We start from the raw sequence: 18,073 nt of genomic DNA, 5'->3' as shown, positions 1-18,073 counted from the left end.
ATAATATGTATGTTATGACGATGAGTCTTGTACTTAAGTCAAATAAATTTTCTGTTCTGTTCTGTTCTGTTCTGTTGAAATCCGGTCAGTAGTTTGACCTGTGAAAGCCGGACAAGCTGAAAGCGGATGGACGGACGGAATGACGGACGGACAGACATACAGGCGGCGAAGGCAAAAATAATACGTCTCTGGGAGAGACATAATTCATAAAAAGAGAAAGATGTAGTGGTGGTTGTTTGCGTTTCGATGAAATTGCTTTCATTTATTCACCTCTCACATTTCTGTTCCCACAGCGTGATTGAACTTCTAAAATGTCACCAAACTACCTTAGTGACGGTTTGTGTTCACTGTCTGCGCGTTTACAAACAAAACCTTGTTTCAAAATCCGAAACCAAGCTTTTTACTATTTCTTTGATTCCCACAGTCACTATGAAGATAAACTGAGGTTTATCTGGGTGTTATTTATATATCCTTTTTAATCAATAAATATTTTTTCTACCCATTCATCTACCTTAAGGCAAGCATTATAACTAGATAGTGTAAACCGTGTTCCACCGGATGGTATAAAATGCTATGAGGAGCTTGCTATGGTAAATGTACTTGCTGTGAGACAAAAATTTGAATATGAATCTGCATTGATATACCAAATATCAACATTTTCTCTCGTGAAACTACAAGTATGTTATATTTACATCAAGCTCTGTGCACTTTTTTCACCAACGTAACAAATAACTATTTTTATTTCTTTGTGTGAAAACAACTCAACTAAATGAATGAAATCACAAAGGACTCGACTTACTTTAGATCCTCAGGCGCACCAATTAACAATGAGAGACTTTTCAATAACCATTAAAATCCTCTACCTTATCCCCTGTTGATTGGGAACGATCTCCCAGCGTCTGTATCAAACGCCACCAAACATCACGAAAACCAATTACAAACAACTAATCTCACTGCCGCAGTGCGACTCTGTCTCACTGAAGTGTTATTTTATCCAACACTTCAAAAACCTTACATTCATACATATTTTAAAATATTTTCTATAATTGCGTTATAATGCTTTATTGACTAATTCAATTCAATTATATCGTGCACCATCGCTCATCTAAAATGTGTTTTCCGTAAAATGCTTTTAATCTACAATCATTCTCACGTGATGTGTGTACGCAGACACCTTTGAAATATACAGGCAGAAAACATTTATGAGACTTAAAAATACAAACAGAAAACGTTTGCCATATTTAAACATACATACAGAAAACTAAAACCACAGACAGAAAATGTTTGGCATATATAGACATACAAACAGGAAACTAAACATACAGAGAGAAAACGTTTGCCATATTTAGACATACAGACAGAAAACGTTTGCCATATATACCCATACAGGCAGGAAACTAAACATACATAGAGAAAACGTTTGCCATATTTAGACATACAGACAGGAAACTAAACATGCAGAGAGAAAACGTTTGCCATATTTAGACATACAGACAGGAAACTAAACATACAGAGAGAAAACGTTTGTCATATTTAAACATACAGACAGAAAACGTTTGTGATATTTAAACATACAGACAGAAAACGTTTGTGAGATTTAAACATACAGACAGAAAACGATTGTGAGATTTAAACATACAGACAGAAAACGTTTGTCATATTTAAGCATACAGACAGAAAACTTTTGCCATATTTAAACATACATACAGGAAACTAAACATACAGACAGAAAACGTTATACTACTAACGTAAGATACTCTAGTATATGAAAATGACAATATATTTTGGATACATACTTTAACTGTTTCTTGATAGTACACTTTGTTCTTTAGTAGCACATTCAGCTGAGACCTTAGTATTATCCCTTCAAACTTTAGAATTCTTGACCTTCCACTTTGTTCTCTGTGGGAAAAATATTGCTTCTTTTCAAATAATTAGTTAAAACAATAATAACGCTTTTTAGTTTAACTTCTGCGTTCTTTGTTTACTATTAGATCATTCTACAAAAAAAAATACATTTTAGTCAGTGCAACTTTGAACATTTCTTTATGTTCTTTTCATGATATAATATTTAAGTCGGTCATTACTAAAATATCGTATCAGATTACTGCATTAACAATAAATAGCACTGCATTAACTTGAGACTTCTTAATTCTATACATGTGGCTACAAAAGATCTCTTAATTCTATGCATGTGGCTACAAAAGATCTCTTGATTCAATACATGTGGTTATTTGGAATCTCTTAATTTTAAACGTGTTTCTATTTGATATATCTTAATTCTATACAGGTGGCTACTTGAGATCTCCTAAATCTATACATGAGGCTACTTGTGACCTCTTTATTCTATACATTACTTGAAATCTCTTAATTCTATACCTGTTGCTATTAAGACCTCTTAATTTTATACTTGTAGCTACAAAAGATCTCTTAATTCTATGCATGTGCATTCTTGATATCTCTTGATTCAAGACATTTGGCTATTTGGGATCTCTTAATTTTATACATGATATATCTTAATTTTATACATGTGCTACTTGAGATCTCTTAATTCTATACATTACATCAGATATCTTAATTCTATACGTATGACTACTTCAGATCTCTTTATTCTATACATGTGCCTATTTGAGATCTCTTAATTTTACACATCTTGCTACTTGAGATCTCTTAGTTCTATACATGTGACTACTTGAAATTTCTTAATTCTGCATGAGGCTACATCAGACCGCCTAATTCTATATATGTGACTGCTTGAGATTTATTAATTCTATACATGTAGCTACTTGAGATCTCTAAATTCTACTCACGAGGTTACTTGAGATCACCTAATGCTATACATGTGACTACTTGAGATCACTTAATTCTACACATGAGGCTACTTGAGATCACCTTATTCTATACAGTGACCACTTGAGATCTCTTAATTCTACACATAGGGTTACTTGTGATCAATTAATTCTATGCATCTGACTACTTGAGATCACTTAATTCTACATAAGAGGCTACTTAAGATCTCCTAATTCTATACATGTGACTACTTGAGATCTCTTAAATCTATACATGAGGTTACTTAGATCTCCTAATTCTATACATGTGAATACTTGAGATCTTACTGCTATATATGTGGCTACGCGTGATTTCTTTCTTCTATACATGTAGTTCTGTTTTTAAATGAAAATAAGGTAAACGGGGCACTTGGGTGTTGGGAGATTTGTTTGTTTTAAGGTTCGAAGATTAAATCAGTGAATAAAGATGTTCCAAGTGAAGTAAAATCAATCAGCGGACCAGGAAAATGAAATACACATTTAAAAGTGAGAGCAAAAGAAGTTTTAATACAGGCTTTTAAAAGTTTACTCCTTAAGCCTTCGGTGTTATTATACTATGTGTGTAGTGCATATTTGGAAATAAAAGAATAGTTTTTGAATAAAGTATAAAAAGTATTTCTAAGCTTACATGTGAGTAGGATCCAAATCTGTTTTACTGGTTAGATCCTACAAAGACCGATAAAAATACACATAAAAATCAACGTATATTAATAATAAAAGAAGATTTCCCGTAAGAATTCAAACCTCAGATGAGTTTTTATAATGCATATCATCACAGAACATCTACTCTAACCTTATTATTGTTGAACCAGCTTCAGTGATTAATTGATTAAAAAACAAAGGACGAAACTAACAACGCTGTGAAATGTTTAATGAATTTCTTTCAATATTTATATTTATCAATGCAGGTAAATTTTGTTTTCATTTTCGCAAAATGATCGGGACTATGTTTTTCTGCGATTTTAAACTCAGAAGTTTAAAGAATGATTAACTACTGCCACAGATCTTTCTGCAGTTAAATTTGACTTAAGAGTTTCTGGCGGCGTAAGTAATCAAAACTACGGTGCCAGCTGACAATGCTTATGCAGTGGTGTATATTATGATCATTATTAATCTTCATTAACCTTTTTCTGCCTTCTAGGATCAACTAGTGTTTACAATCGTTCAATCATGATCACATACATGAAATCTCATAACGTTTCATTCCTATTTTCTTTTGAAGTTAATTCTATTGAACAAACAAGTAATTATTTCTGTTTTTTTTTTTCAACAAGACACTTACGTTATTCACGCTGATATCCCCTATATCTTCCCTGTTTACGATGCTCACTACAGGATATGCATTATGTGCTGTTGTTTTCAGAATGCCTTGCAACACGGCTACCCTTGTCCGCGGGAAAATAAAATGAATATCACTACTCATTACATTCTTTGCCAGTAATCTGCAAAACAATTCACATATATTATGTAAGATTCGTATTGTGTAAAATAACGGAACTGCTCCAGTAAGAGTTTGCAAATAAACTAAAGTATTTTGTAAAAATAGCTGACTCCTGACTGCTTAAAACGTTGTTTTTTTTCTGCAAAACAATACAAATTATCTATTCTTAAACTGGTTTTAAATGGAGACGTATTAATCTGTGAGTAAAAGTATGCACCACACCTTAAACTATGTATCACGTTATCTGTCTCTACGAACAAACATGTGTGCCCGTAAAGGCCGAGGCCATGTACTCACCGATGCATACCAGACGGTGTATCCCATTCTAGAAGTGGAACTCCCTTTAGATGTATATGTATGTCGTACAGACCGTCGTTAAAGAAATCACCCGACCATTTTGCTACCTGAAAATAGATATGGAATAAAAGTAATTAAATATTATAATAAATATAAATACGCTTTATTATTGATATTTTTTACAGAATGATTTTGTTCTTTTATGGGATAGTAAGAACCAATATCAAATGAAAGATGATAAAGCTACTAACTGATTAAATAGAAAAGTTCATTAGCTTCAATTAGTTACACAGAATCTATACAGTACAGTGTTTATTGAGTAATAGGGTTGCAACATTGCAGATAATTAACTACTCAGCACAGGTATATAAATATAAATGTAGAATGTTTTGCGTCTGATTACATCAATGAAATCTCGTATGTGTATAAAAGGAACTGGAATCTAAACAAAGAGTCAAAACTAAAAACTCGTATAGTTTGTATTATCTTTCGATAAAATTACCATAAGAGTGAGCATCAGTGGGAGACCGTAGCTAATCTCGTTCGTCGATTCTATAAGAATGACTGTCAAACTGATTGTCATTCTGACCACACCACCGAGAAACGATGCCGCTCCAATCAACGAAAATGTCCCCGAATATATGCCTCTGTCGTAACCTATTACACTATACAAATAAATGATGTAATGTATTAATATAGATCCAGATCGTCTCTTAACAGAGCATTAAGCATGTTCTGATATTTATGTAAGTCAAATCGGAACTAAAGAACTCGAAAGATTTCCACCGAAACAATCTTTAGTCGTTTTCCATTGATTGTGACGTCATTTGAACGCTAATAATAAAAGTTATAAGAAGATCTTTTTAAACCCCGTTTTATCGAGCATTTCACTTATTTGATGTATGTTTTAGTGTTTATTTAAGAATAACATTAGAAACCAAGAAAACTTTTAGGCATTATGAAACGTGTAAGTTTAATTAAATATAAAGACAGGACGGTATATAAGTGAAAACATCATTACTTAACTAGAAGTGTGGAAACAAATCTTCCATATGCCGCCCCGCACAATAAACATGGTACAAACAATCCACTAGGTACTGCTGTACCGTATGTCCAACAAGCCAGAAGGAAGAAACAGACGAAGAAAATTCCAAGACTTCTTAAACTGAACTGACCTAAATTTTATAGTAGAAAAAAGCAGGCTTATGTAATTTGCATTTACATTCTGCTGTAGTTGTGTATTCGGAAAAAGTAAAATACCAGTGTATGCCTCTTTATTTTATTTCCTAAATCATAACGATGAACATCAATAGTCATAGAAAAAGAGATTTTAAAAACAATTGCTAACATATGTTATCGAGCAAAGGAACGGATAGCATTTGACAAGGTGAGACATGGATTGTTAAAAGGAATACATTAAGTTTTAAGATTTACGTCTATAGATAATGACGCTAGTTTCTTATCTAGCGCATATAAAACACATTAAAAGATTATGATTTCGTGTCCAATGTACTTAAGGATTAAATGGGTTTTTTTGTGAATAGAAGGGTATAAACCACACTGGGACTTCTCGCAATCGCGCTAACGTTTCAGAAGTCCCAATGCGGTTTACACCCATCTAAACGCACAAAAATAACATTCAGTCTTTTTAACATTTTATTGTTGCTTATTAAAATATACTGCTGGACATTTGTGCAAGGTGTATGTTATTAATCAACCCGTAATTTCGGGATACTCACTCAGAATTTCGACTTATTGACTAGAATTTTCGAGTTAATAAATGAAACGCTCCTTATGCTAATATTGTTCTGTAAAACTAAGTTGTTTTCAGGAAATTAGAAATAAATGTCAAGCTATCAATCTTTTTAATATCTCAATAGAAGCTCAAAAATACGTAAGAGCATTAGTACAAGATTTTTCACAACGACGCTATTTTGTCCATGGTTTTTGTGAATGACGTCATATCGCATATACACGCTCGCGGAAAATGCCATCCTTGATACCATTTCACTAATGCTATTTGGCTTATCTTTCTTTCTTTAAAAACATACAGTGAATTTAGATATATCAATATTATCTGCGTACACATTAAAATATTAACCTTGTTGGTGAAATAATTGCTTAATGGCTTCCTCTTGTGAATTGAAAAACAATGTTGCCATATCATTGTAGTATCCTTCCTTACAAAAATAAGTTCGAACATTGTCCTCAATTGGTGCTGTCATGTTGATAAGCTGTAATCAATATCACTTGAAGCATATATTCATACAAACTTACACGTGTAAATACAGAGCTAAGTTTTAAAAAGTGAGAAAGTATGTTTTCATTTATAAAGTTATTTTTATTTTTCTTAATTTAATGATCTGCGAAAGTTTAAATTTTGCTGTAAGAGATGCGTTACAAAACACCCTTAGTTTATTTTAGTCTCTCTTAAAGTAGCTGGCATGCTTCCCAAGAAAGAACTGACTTGAGCAAAATGCAATACAGATGGCAATCATAGAAATAGATGAAAACTATATTTTCGCTTTGTATCATCTTGATATAAAACAACAATGACGTTTGCATTAAAAGTTAATGTTTTTATTCTTTTATATTTTTCTGTAAAATCCCATAAGACCTGAGAAACGTCTTGTCAATTCAAATGTATATAGTAGAACATAAAAGCGGTGACTTATGTATAGGCAAACTCAATCCTTGATGGTATACTTCTATATCTGCCAGCGTTAATACCGTAATTTGAAATATTGTACCATGCAGTAAAAGACGAAACATTCGGAGGTAACGTCTCAAAAATACAAAAGTTGAAAATGTACGAATTTTGTACATTACGGAACATTCTAGACAACTTCTGTGTAGACAACGTGCCGATTATGAAAGCTCGTTATACATACCACAGCAGGAATAGGTTTACAGTTTCCCAACGTCATGGCTGCCAAAAATGCAACTGTTGTTGTTACCATAGCAACAAGTAATGATTCAAATATCCTGAAATAATATACATGTACGTATGTATATACTGAATTTTTTAGTAATGAAACGGAATGTCGAAAATGCACGTTAGTCAGTCTCCTTCTTGGGTACACTTTGATAAGAATGTATGGACTTTTTATATTTGATACTTCATAGACATTGTCACATTGATATCTGTTTTAAATCACAATTTTTGCTATTGTGGTGTTTACCTGGATGTAAATGCCTTTAAATTTAAATACTGATCATATGTCTTTCATGTACTGAAATGCTCAAATCAACGATAAGGAAAATGAGTAATCGAATTGTTTATTCCAATATATGTGAAAACAATTGTAGCTGAACAAATTTGAATCCAGAGAGTATGTGTAATTTATTGTTCTAACGGGCTGCACAACCACACTGTGTATAAATATACTAATGATAAGCTTTAAAAAACGTTGGCTTATATATGGAATTATTTCTAATTGCTCATTTCGTGTCAGATCGCTTGAATGTCATATAGTACTTACTTTGTCCTATAATGTTTGTGACCACGTGTTTCATTCTATAAATGGTGAGATATTTATTGAGATGATTGAACAGTGCTCCGAGCAAACCTCCAATGATACCCATGAGAATGAATATAAACAGATCAATAGCAGTCCATAGTCGACAAGTTCCATTAGTTTTGTCTTCATTTGAACACTGTAGTAAATATCATTATAAACTTAATATGTGCCAGTAATAGACTGTTAGTGTAAATGTATGCGTTTGTTCCGTTTGTTTGAGTTCATCAAATGGCATACACACAATAATAGCTGGTCTTCTCTGTTCTGTGGATGTCAAACTTAAAGACTGTTAAATACACTAAGATAGCTTTCAATTAAAATCCTTAAGTAACGTTTTATTTTATTTAGAGAGAGAGGGATAGCAACAACAGGTAAATAAGCAACACTAGAAATAAATTATGCACTCAGACAGTAAGAGCAGATCATTAATTGGTGAGTAAACGAGTTTTATCTGGGCAGGATCAATCAAGAAGTATTAATAGAGAAGTAAATAACGTTATATTCCATTCAAAACTGCAAAATATCTCTTGCTATTTTTTCATTACTGTAAATAGTTTCACTGAAGAGTTAGTAGCCGAGTAACATGAATTCCATTCAGGCCCGCAAAATATCTCAGATAAGTGTCTTAATGCAGTAATGACTAGAAAGCCTTATCGTGAAACAAATGCGAAACAAATTTAATGTGGCAGTATTTTTAACGGTAATGTAAAATACATTGGGTCTCACCTGAAATACTCCAAAATTTATGAGCCCTGGTGAATAAAATGAACCCCATGCACTGTAGTCCAAACCACTTTGGAAGAAGTTTAATGTAAATGTAGCCGACATAGAACAAAAGAACTGAAAAAAAGAAATCTCAATAACACGTAAGTCTTTTATTGTGCACGATACTTAGGAACTGGTTTAGCCTATGTCTTAGATACATAGCAAAGTATCATATCACGTTAGTGCACCAATCGCCAATTAGATTGTTAAATAAACTGACTAATTTGATATCATATTAACAGATTGGTGCAATGCTACGTAAGCAACACTTGATAAGACCATTAGAATCGAAATGAATGATCAAACAATAATAAAGTAACATTTGACCATTACGACAGTTATATTTGCGATAATGCAAAGTGTTTTATCGGTTAAGCATATCAGCTAACTGTTAAACACATCAGCTAACATAATATGGTTTCAAATAATTCAACCCTTCTCTTATTTTAAATGGTACATTCAAATATCTGCCAAGTGGGACAAAAGATCTAAAATGTGTACCGTTCTCCAGGTCAGCTTCTGGTTCCAGAAAGAACATCCTTCCTCCAGACTGAAGAGCACACCTCCAATGGGAGCACCGAACGCAGCTTCAATGCACAAACATACAACCAATCAATTACTTTTATACCTCACCAAAAACATTACCATTACCCGTTATCAACCCCTTTACTGCATATCATTCTAACCTATTCCTGCATCTTGGGTTAATCCAATCTTTATATGACTGAAAAATTGTTGAAAAAGACGTTAAACCCGAACACACACACACACACACACACACACACACACACACATAATCCAATCTTTTAAAAGTTGTATGAGAAGATATTTTTGAAAGCATGGAACGGAACCAAACAAATTAATAGCAAACTTGGTTTGATTGTGTCTGTTCATAGAGGTAATGTAAATTGCAACCTTCGATACTTCTAACACTGGCTCAAGTTGAATTCTGTTGCATTTGTATATTGAATGGACGACCCCATGATCCCAAATTTAAAAGAACTATCCTGTGATAAATTTATATTCTGTCTAAACATAGTACATTATATTTGCACCTTATACTTTTAGCAAACAAATTAATTTAACATAATATGTAACATTAAACCATTATAATTCTGTTACAGTTCCATAAATTGGTACACATGTACATATATTCACATGTAGCTTAATGGGAATTTCTTCGAGCCCAACTTCCACACATCATATAATAACGAATACACACCAAGCTCATTAAACATCATATGCTGGAAATTAAGAATGTCAAGATGAATTTACATGTATAGGACTATATCTTGTTTTTTGATTTCCATTCCTATAATTCTCTAACTGCCTGTACGACGTTTGTATTACTTGATGCGTGTTCCCTATGACAATCATACGAAAAGCTAAGACTTTTTACATTATGTTACTGGCATTATATTTATCAAAAGACATTATAAAGTCCCATATGTGTCATAAACCACATATTATCTCCATAAATCTTTCTTTAAGTTAGTCAGATCAGTGAAAGGATAACAACCTGATGCATCTCAACTCTGTCTTTTCACGTAGAAAAGTAATAATGGGGAATATAAGAGAGACACTATTTCAAATCCCTTCAATTGTCTCCGCTGATTGTATAATCAGCTTTTTAACCAAACATAACGGCGCATGGTGCCATGTAGAAATGAGATCAAATAGTATGAACTTACCTGCCACCCCAGCCGCAGCTCCTCCGGAAACAAAATCTCGTTTGTCTCTGCAAGTATAAATTATATTAAATAAACTCTCGTTTTATTCATTACAGTCTCCAACTATATACTCTACTTGTGTGGAATTGTACCGGGGGGAAAAACGTACTTTAGATATGTATTTCTCAGCTTTTGTTTACAATCTGAATAAAGCTAAAATATATTTGTATATACATGTTTACATATAGGTAAACTCTATTTACCTGTCTGTTCTAAAGAAATCAAACTTTGATTTCACTTTCTTAAACGTAATGCTCTGAAACTATAAAAACAATCAATTTTTGTGTTAATATGTGTATTTAAAATTACTTTGTTGTTACAGAAAATAGGGTTTTCAAAATAAATAGAATTAAGACAAAGACACTTGAGACAAACATATTTCTGCCGAATTAAATATTTCTTACAATTAACAAAGTTATTGAATCTAATTTCTAAGAAAAAAACGTAAATAAATTGAAAATCTCTAGATATCAGCTGTAGAGATTGCTGCATATGTTGTATATATTGTTTGTAAAGAGTTTAAAGGAGCGAGGGTGGCTTCAGACAAACAGCAAAACAGGCATTGTAGACAGTAAATACTTTACTTATTTAATGGTTGAATGTTAGATACATGTATGTTGACGGATACATGAAATACCTGAGGTATACCGGCACCAATTATAGCACCACTGTGAATCATTGGACCTTCCTTTCCAACGAACAGTCCTGTTTAACGTACATGAAAATATAGAATACCATTTTATTATTCACATGTAAACTATACTAGGAACCGACTATACTAGGAACCGTTAGACAAGGTATAGGTATAAGCAATTAAATATTGGATAATCCAAAATACAGCAGTAATAGTTAAACGTCACAGTTACAAACAAAGTAATTCCGACTATATAAAAATTAAACACTAATATCAACGTAACCCAACGGAGACAACTCAAGTAATGTTCAAATTGTATACATTTAACTTTGTTCTTGTAAGAAGTAAACTATACAGATACACCATGCCTTGAATAAAATCAGTAATAGAGAAAACCAAGCAGGCTAACAGCTTAAATTCAAGACAATGGCAAACTATTGTTTAGAATTTATCAATGATATCTCACCTCCAGCAACGCTGAACAACACTCCAACTGCTTTGGCGATCAGAGATTTCAACCTTGCTACTCGTGGAATTCTAACACCGTTCAAATAGCACTTTATTTCCGGAATACCTGATCCCGCAGCTACAGGCTGAAACAGCAAGTACCAGAGTTATTTAAAGGCATGAACAGAAGGAACATGTGAATGTAGGAAAGCCCATTCCAGCAGCAAAACATAAGTTACTTGTAAGATAAGAAATATTGTTCAAAGCACAATGGGTTACGGAACAGGAAGCCGTCAAATATATTCATTCGTCACGCTTGCTTCAACTTGAATTTCCTAGGAATTATGTTTAATTGTATATTATCAAACAAACTTATAGGGAAATCGCTAGGTAGATGGTAAGAATGATTTAGCACAACTACGAAATAAAGGGTAAGCAATTGATATTTGACACTAATAAATGAATAAAATTAGTGTACAATACATGGCCCTAGTCCATATTATGATTACAAATCTAGCGTTGCTGTATTAGCTCACCTCATATACTGTCATGCAAGATACTTTACATTGCTGGATTATAGCACTTCGTACACTGTCATACACACGAATACATCATCGCTTTCTTGGCTTCTTAATCCCATGTACAGTCAGGATATTAACAAGCATTCAGTATTGCCGGATTACATCACCTCATATACAGCTGGGCAAGTTGCTATACTCATAAATCTAGCATTGCTTGACTACCTCATCTCATACATGGTATACTGTCATTCAAGCTACTTTAAACTCAAATTCAGCATTTCTGGACTATCTCACTTCATATACCGTCAAGTAAGTTGCTATTAAACAACGAGTCTAGCATTGCTGGACTACCTCATCTAATATACAATCGGCATAAACATTAGTCCAGCATAACAACTCTAACATTGTATACAGTTCGACAAAATAAATACTAATTTTGCATTGCATTTACTAGACACTTCTAGACTATCTCCCATCGTTTATAGTGAGGCAAATTACTATCAACACGAATAAGCATTGCTAGACTATCGTACATCATGTTAATTCATGTACGTTGCTATAAACACGTATCAAGCACTGTAGGCCTGCAACAGTTCATATATTGTGGGCAAGTTGTTATAAACACGAAAAGTATTTCTACCAAGACTTCTTCACTTTATATGCAGCCTTAAGCAGCTTGCTATTAACACGAATCCAGCATAAATATCTGAACTGACTAGCCTCATATATAGCCAGACAACTTGCTCTTAACATGAATCCAGCATTTTTGTGTGTTCTACCTTATATACAGCGAGGCAAGTTATTATAAACAGGAATCCAGCATTAACTGACTACCTCAACTCACATAATATCAGGCAAATTGATATAAACACTATTCAGCCATTACATAACTCACTATAATATATACTGTCGGAGAAATGCCATATACACAAATCAAGATCTGCTATCTGGATTGCTCGGCCTTATATTCAGACAGGTATTTTGCTATAAACGAGAATCCAGCATTGCTGGGTAGCCTGGGAATCCATTCTGACAATTTCTAACCTTTTATTTACCTGCAAATTGATAATATCAGAAACTCGATGAATGCCAATTAACACTAATTAGCGCAAATTAAGTGGCATCTTTAATGCATAAATAGTAGGTATGGTTTCTTCTGACAAAGCACAAATATTATCAACGGCGTCCCAGGCTAATTGCTGGGTATCTCACCTCATATACTGTCAGGCAAGTTGCAATGAACACGAATCCAGCATTGAACAACACCATTATCAATAATGAAACAGCCAGACAACCGTCCTCCGAGCATATTTGTATAGCTGTAGAATTTAGAAGTTAGGGAATGTAAATGAAAAGGTACATACTTCTTAGACACATTTAATTGATATAAAATGTAGTCGTAAGACATGTTTTAGTACATCATCTAGTAGTTTTGGAACATAAATATATTTTAGTGAACTTTTGATATACTAGAGTGAAATATATTTGGCATTTTTCAAAACTACAAAATAAGGAATGGAACCTTTTAGAACTGCATCAGTAACTACAGTTAGTGTCCAAATTATATCTTAATAAACATTACTAAAGTAGAATATATCTTAATCCTATATACGGTGGTGTCGTGCGAAACTAAAACGTGACAAAAAAGAAATATTGTATCTCGATACAAAATATTTATTACTCTTCTAATTTTGTTTTCTTATAATAATTTTATTACGTGCAACGCGCGTATTTAAAATGTAGTTTTCATCTTATATGAATTTCTACATTATATGAAATGACATGAAAAAGATTCTAAGTGATTTTGCAATAAGCAAAGCCGTCCTTTGTAATATAGAACTCTCTGTCAGTCAATCATTCAGAATTAACAATAAAGCCGCCAAAGTTAATAACTAAATGGTTGATTTTGCTTCTGGGTAAATATTTAATTTAATAGTGATAAATACTGAAGCATTTTATTTTATTACTGACAATAAAATACATCTTTGAACATTAGGGATGAGAAAAAGGTTTCATATAATCAAATCTGTAGTTTTGGTAAATCATTTACAGACTGTTTAAGCTCTTTCCTTGGATATGCTCATTACTTAAACTAAGGCTAATGAATTCCGAGAAAATTGCTTTATATATATGCTTTGTTTTTTATTCTTTAAAAGTGTTTTTAAACTAAGAGCAATTTGACACACGTATGTTCGATGTACATTACATGTAAATTGTGTATTCTTTTTCATAGAACCTATTTCTTTTTCATTTTATAAAAGTTTTACAAATGCAATTTTGACCAAAAAATGTCCAGATCTATATAAACTGCAAGAATATGTATGCATAGGTGTTGTACGACAGTACAGAAATGCCATAAACATTTGTTCGTGACTCAAAGGATACAGTGGTCCACTGTCGTAAACTTGAGCTTCGACAATTGTTTCACTATTGTATCTATGAAAAATGCAACCTACAAATAGAAAACAATTGTTTGGGTTTTTTTTACATAATTTAGAGTATATTCAATTCATTAGTCATAATATATAGTAAAAACCTTCCTGCTTTAGACATCCTTCCTGCTTTAGATATTGATACCGGTATCATTTCTATTAATACATTCTGTGTTCGGACAAAATTTGGATTTTATGAATGAAAAAAAAACATGAGATGTGTTGTACTTATTTACAGCCTGCAAATTAATAATCTCGAAGTAATTTCAAAAAGTTATCATTTTATAACTCTACAGATAAAATGTTTGGACCACATGTTGTTTTGTACCCTGCTCAACTGGTATACTAAATTTGGTATATGTGACCCTTTTGATTGGTATTTATATGTTTATAAACGTAAGAACTGAACTAAAATATACTACGTATTCTTGTATTTTATCTACATTCCAGAAAGGGCGATTTTATATTATAGTTTGATAGATAGTCCTGTAATATACTTACAAGTCCTGTGGAAACACCGATCAGGAAGGTTATTATCCATTTGATAATCTCTATCTTGCTTAATGACTGAAATGACCAAAAAGAGATTCACATCGAAGCTGATGACAGTGTACTAACATGTCTGAGCTCCCGTTTCACTACGACGTTTTGGTTTTGATACCCGATATTTTCTTTACTTTGTTGTTTTACTTGAAGTGGTAAGAATCCTCCTTCTAAATTTTATTACTTACACATATACAAAATTCGTTTTTCATCAACTTGCCATTTTATCACCTTTTTCATTACATTTTACCAAATTAATTTATCAAATATACAATGTAACAATTAAGTGCCATGTCCCTTTCTCCATCTTGCAGTATGGCTTCAATCAAAAGCAATCATTTTCTGCGCGGGAGGAAGGGGTTATAGACACATTGCATAACCGAAGACGTCAATAATTGAATTGATAATATTTCGACATGTACATAATTCGTGTTTGGTGTTAAGCATTGTTTGTTTTTTATTAATAAGATTGAAATTGTTTTGCACATAAATGTTGCAGAGATGTAAAGCAAAATGCAATGTAAAAAATATGCCTCATAATATAATTTTATACACCAGAGAAGACTCCTGTACTGTAACTTACATGTTCTTTAGTTTGTGCCACCAAGTAGTCCTCGAATGGTTTATTAAAACATATATCGTAGTCGAGACTCTGTAAAAGCATACAAAAAGGGTTTTAGTACACAATGTGTGACAGTAGTTTAATAATGTTGTAAGAAATTTATGTTCCACTAGTATAAAATCAAAAAAGAAGATACTTTTACAGCATAGAGTGCAACCATGCAAAATGATGGCTGACGCGATTTCAATGATTCCATTTCTGTGAGTATGAAACACCCCTCACACCCTTTAGTATCAGCTTCAGTAGAATTCTTTTATAGATATAAACTAATGGACTTCATAATCCCTAAGGACCAAAACATTTAACAACATAGTACCTTTTAAATTAGAAAATATGTGAATAGTATTGATTGATCTTTCAGAAGAACTTTTCAAGGAGTTGAATTCTTTCATATGTTCGTTGTCTATACGTGATAATTACACGATCCTATAAGCGTTTGCGGGTGATTTACATTGCAGAGTTATAGTGCGTTTTAAATGACCTGGCGGGGCGGAGTTAATCTCTGGCTTATGCAAATAATGGTAATCATAAAAAAACGAGCAAAATAGGTAGAGCTACAGTGGTTACAGTGTAAGGTAGATGGCCAGTGAATAAGAAATCAGGTTGCCCGAATATACTACATATCCTGCACAATAATGCAGTGGACCGTCGCGAAACCTCGCCCCGCCAGGTCGATTAAAATGGACTAAAATTTAAATTTTGTATCATAAATGGTAACTATGATTCAGGGAAATAACTTTTGTTTCCCGCTACATAAACTTCTCACCTCGTAGTCTTTCCTTGGTAAATGAAAATGCTGTCTTTCAGGAGGTACTATTAATGGACTCTGAAAAGGAAAGACAATACAAGAAAAACATGTAACTGTATTTAGTTGTCTTTCAACTGCTCTTTGTTTGACAGGTCTGGCAAATATCGATCAAATGTTTTGTTTTTTAATATTTACATGTATCTTAATCTCGTTATACTAATTGTTTTTGTTATAGTAATTCATGCATGCCTATTAATGTTCGTAAAATAGAAAAAATGTAAAATTGAGTTACCTGCTCGCCCACGTCTCCAAGGCGATGGCTGCTTACGTCCTCGTTATTTCCACAACACTTGAAACACCTTGCCGACATTTCATTACAGTTATTTTGATTCTTTAAAGAATCTTATAAGCGCAAATAAAATTAACATTTAGTTTTCGCGAAATTTTAGTAACTATATACAATGCATTTTTTCTTTAGGCTTTTACAATGTTAAACAATCAATATTTTAATGTTATCCATAAATTACTTCAACGTTGCATGTATTGTGTATATGCGAAAAATGTCATGAATACTAATGATATGTTCGTAAAGTAGTTAATGTTATTGTTGAAGTAAACATATATCTCAAGTTGCAGAGATAACATATATGGTCATATACCGTATTATCAAAGTATTATCAACCCAATTACTGATAAAGAGTATGCTTAAATCTGCATCGCAGCTGCATTTAGGTCGCTTAATACGTTAATAAAAGTTTTACTTCATGACCTGCAACAAGAGTACAGGAGTGCTAATTGGTATCTAATTATCATGAAGTATTTAGCTTATGTCTAGTTTCAGTCGACGGAAACAAATACTTAATCTTAAACAAAAGTTGCAACTTTTTGTTTTAGGAACGACAGTGAAATAAGTTTCTTTTTTAGTGTCCCCTTAAGGAATAAGCTAACTAAACTATCTCGTGCGCACGACATACTGCATTGTAGGCACGACCAACTTAATACATGTTTTTGCCTTTGCATTTTGAAAGTTCGCACGAGGTATAATATGTCGTTTGCAAGGCATGGTGATTTTTTTCGCTTGTCACTAGACTACAATCACAAATTATTTAAAATGTTTATGTCTGATAAACAAAGATAAAATGTAAAGCAGTGACTTTAATGGTACAATCTACTTTGTTTACCAACAGTGTTGACTGTACTACTATGATTCACGTAGTGTTAGACTGATGTTTAAAGTGTCAAACTACCGTAACGCCTCGAGGATATAAACAATTACAATCTAGCACTATAATAAGAATACCTTTTATTTAAATAAGGCAACATATAACAGATCTAAGATATATTATAAATAAGTTTCAATGCAGCCTTCAGTAGTGACAAAAAAATGAAATAAAAGAAAAACATGTCAACATAGAATGCTTATCTAATAATACTACTGAAATTTGTTTTAATCTTTTGTAGTATCTATATCAAAACACTTTGCTGTCTATTTTCATGAATGAAGCTAATGGAGTCTTGATCGGTTCAATTGTAATCTACTCTAG

General features: G+C 32.7%; 1 protein-coding gene across 1 annotated transcript in view; it reads right to left on the bottom strand.

Annotated features, from left to right (window-relative positions):
* The window catches only part of LOC123527377 (H(+)/Cl(-) exchange transporter 6-like), a 59,917-nt gene extending 42,691 nt beyond the window's left edge, over positions 1-17,226 (bottom strand). The window contains exons 1-21 of the mRNA XM_053523329.1: positions 16,822-17,226; positions 16,548-16,607; positions 15,743-15,811; positions 15,118-15,183; positions 14,570-14,636; positions 13,397-13,503; positions 11,683-11,809; positions 11,220-11,287; positions 10,786-10,844; positions 10,544-10,590; positions 9,354-9,439; positions 8,814-8,927; positions 8,027-8,223; positions 7,458-7,551; positions 6,668-6,800; positions 5,588-5,741; positions 5,069-5,231; positions 4,567-4,673; positions 4,111-4,270; positions 3,457-3,494; positions 1,797-1,902 (exon numbers count right to left, since the gene is read on the bottom strand). Of these exons, the coding sequence (XP_053379304.1) occupies positions 1,797-1,902; positions 3,457-3,494; positions 4,111-4,270; positions 4,567-4,673; positions 5,069-5,231; positions 5,588-5,741; positions 6,668-6,800; positions 7,458-7,551; positions 8,027-8,223; positions 8,814-8,927; positions 9,354-9,439; positions 10,544-10,590; positions 10,786-10,844; positions 11,220-11,287; positions 11,683-11,809; positions 13,397-13,503; positions 14,570-14,636; positions 15,118-15,183; positions 15,743-15,811; positions 16,548-16,607; positions 16,822-16,899 (2,100 nt within the window). The 5' untranslated portion in view covers positions 16,900-17,226. The remainder of the gene's footprint in view (positions 1-1,796; positions 1,903-3,456; positions 3,495-4,110; positions 4,271-4,566; positions 4,674-5,068; positions 5,232-5,587; positions 5,742-6,667; positions 6,801-7,457; positions 7,552-8,026; positions 8,224-8,813; positions 8,928-9,353; positions 9,440-10,543; positions 10,591-10,785; positions 10,845-11,219; positions 11,288-11,682; positions 11,810-13,396; positions 13,504-14,569; positions 14,637-15,117; positions 15,184-15,742; positions 15,812-16,547; positions 16,608-16,821) is intronic.
* Between the last annotated feature and the right edge of the window lie 847 nt (positions 17,227-18,073).

Source organism: Mercenaria mercenaria, chromosome 14 (assembly GCF_021730395.1).
Source record: "Mercenaria mercenaria strain notata chromosome 14, MADL_Memer_1, whole genome shotgun sequence".
Taxonomy (NCBI): domain Eukaryota; kingdom Metazoa; phylum Mollusca; class Bivalvia; order Venerida; family Veneridae; genus Mercenaria; species Mercenaria mercenaria.
This window is presented reverse-complemented; position numbering and strand designations above follow the sequence as displayed.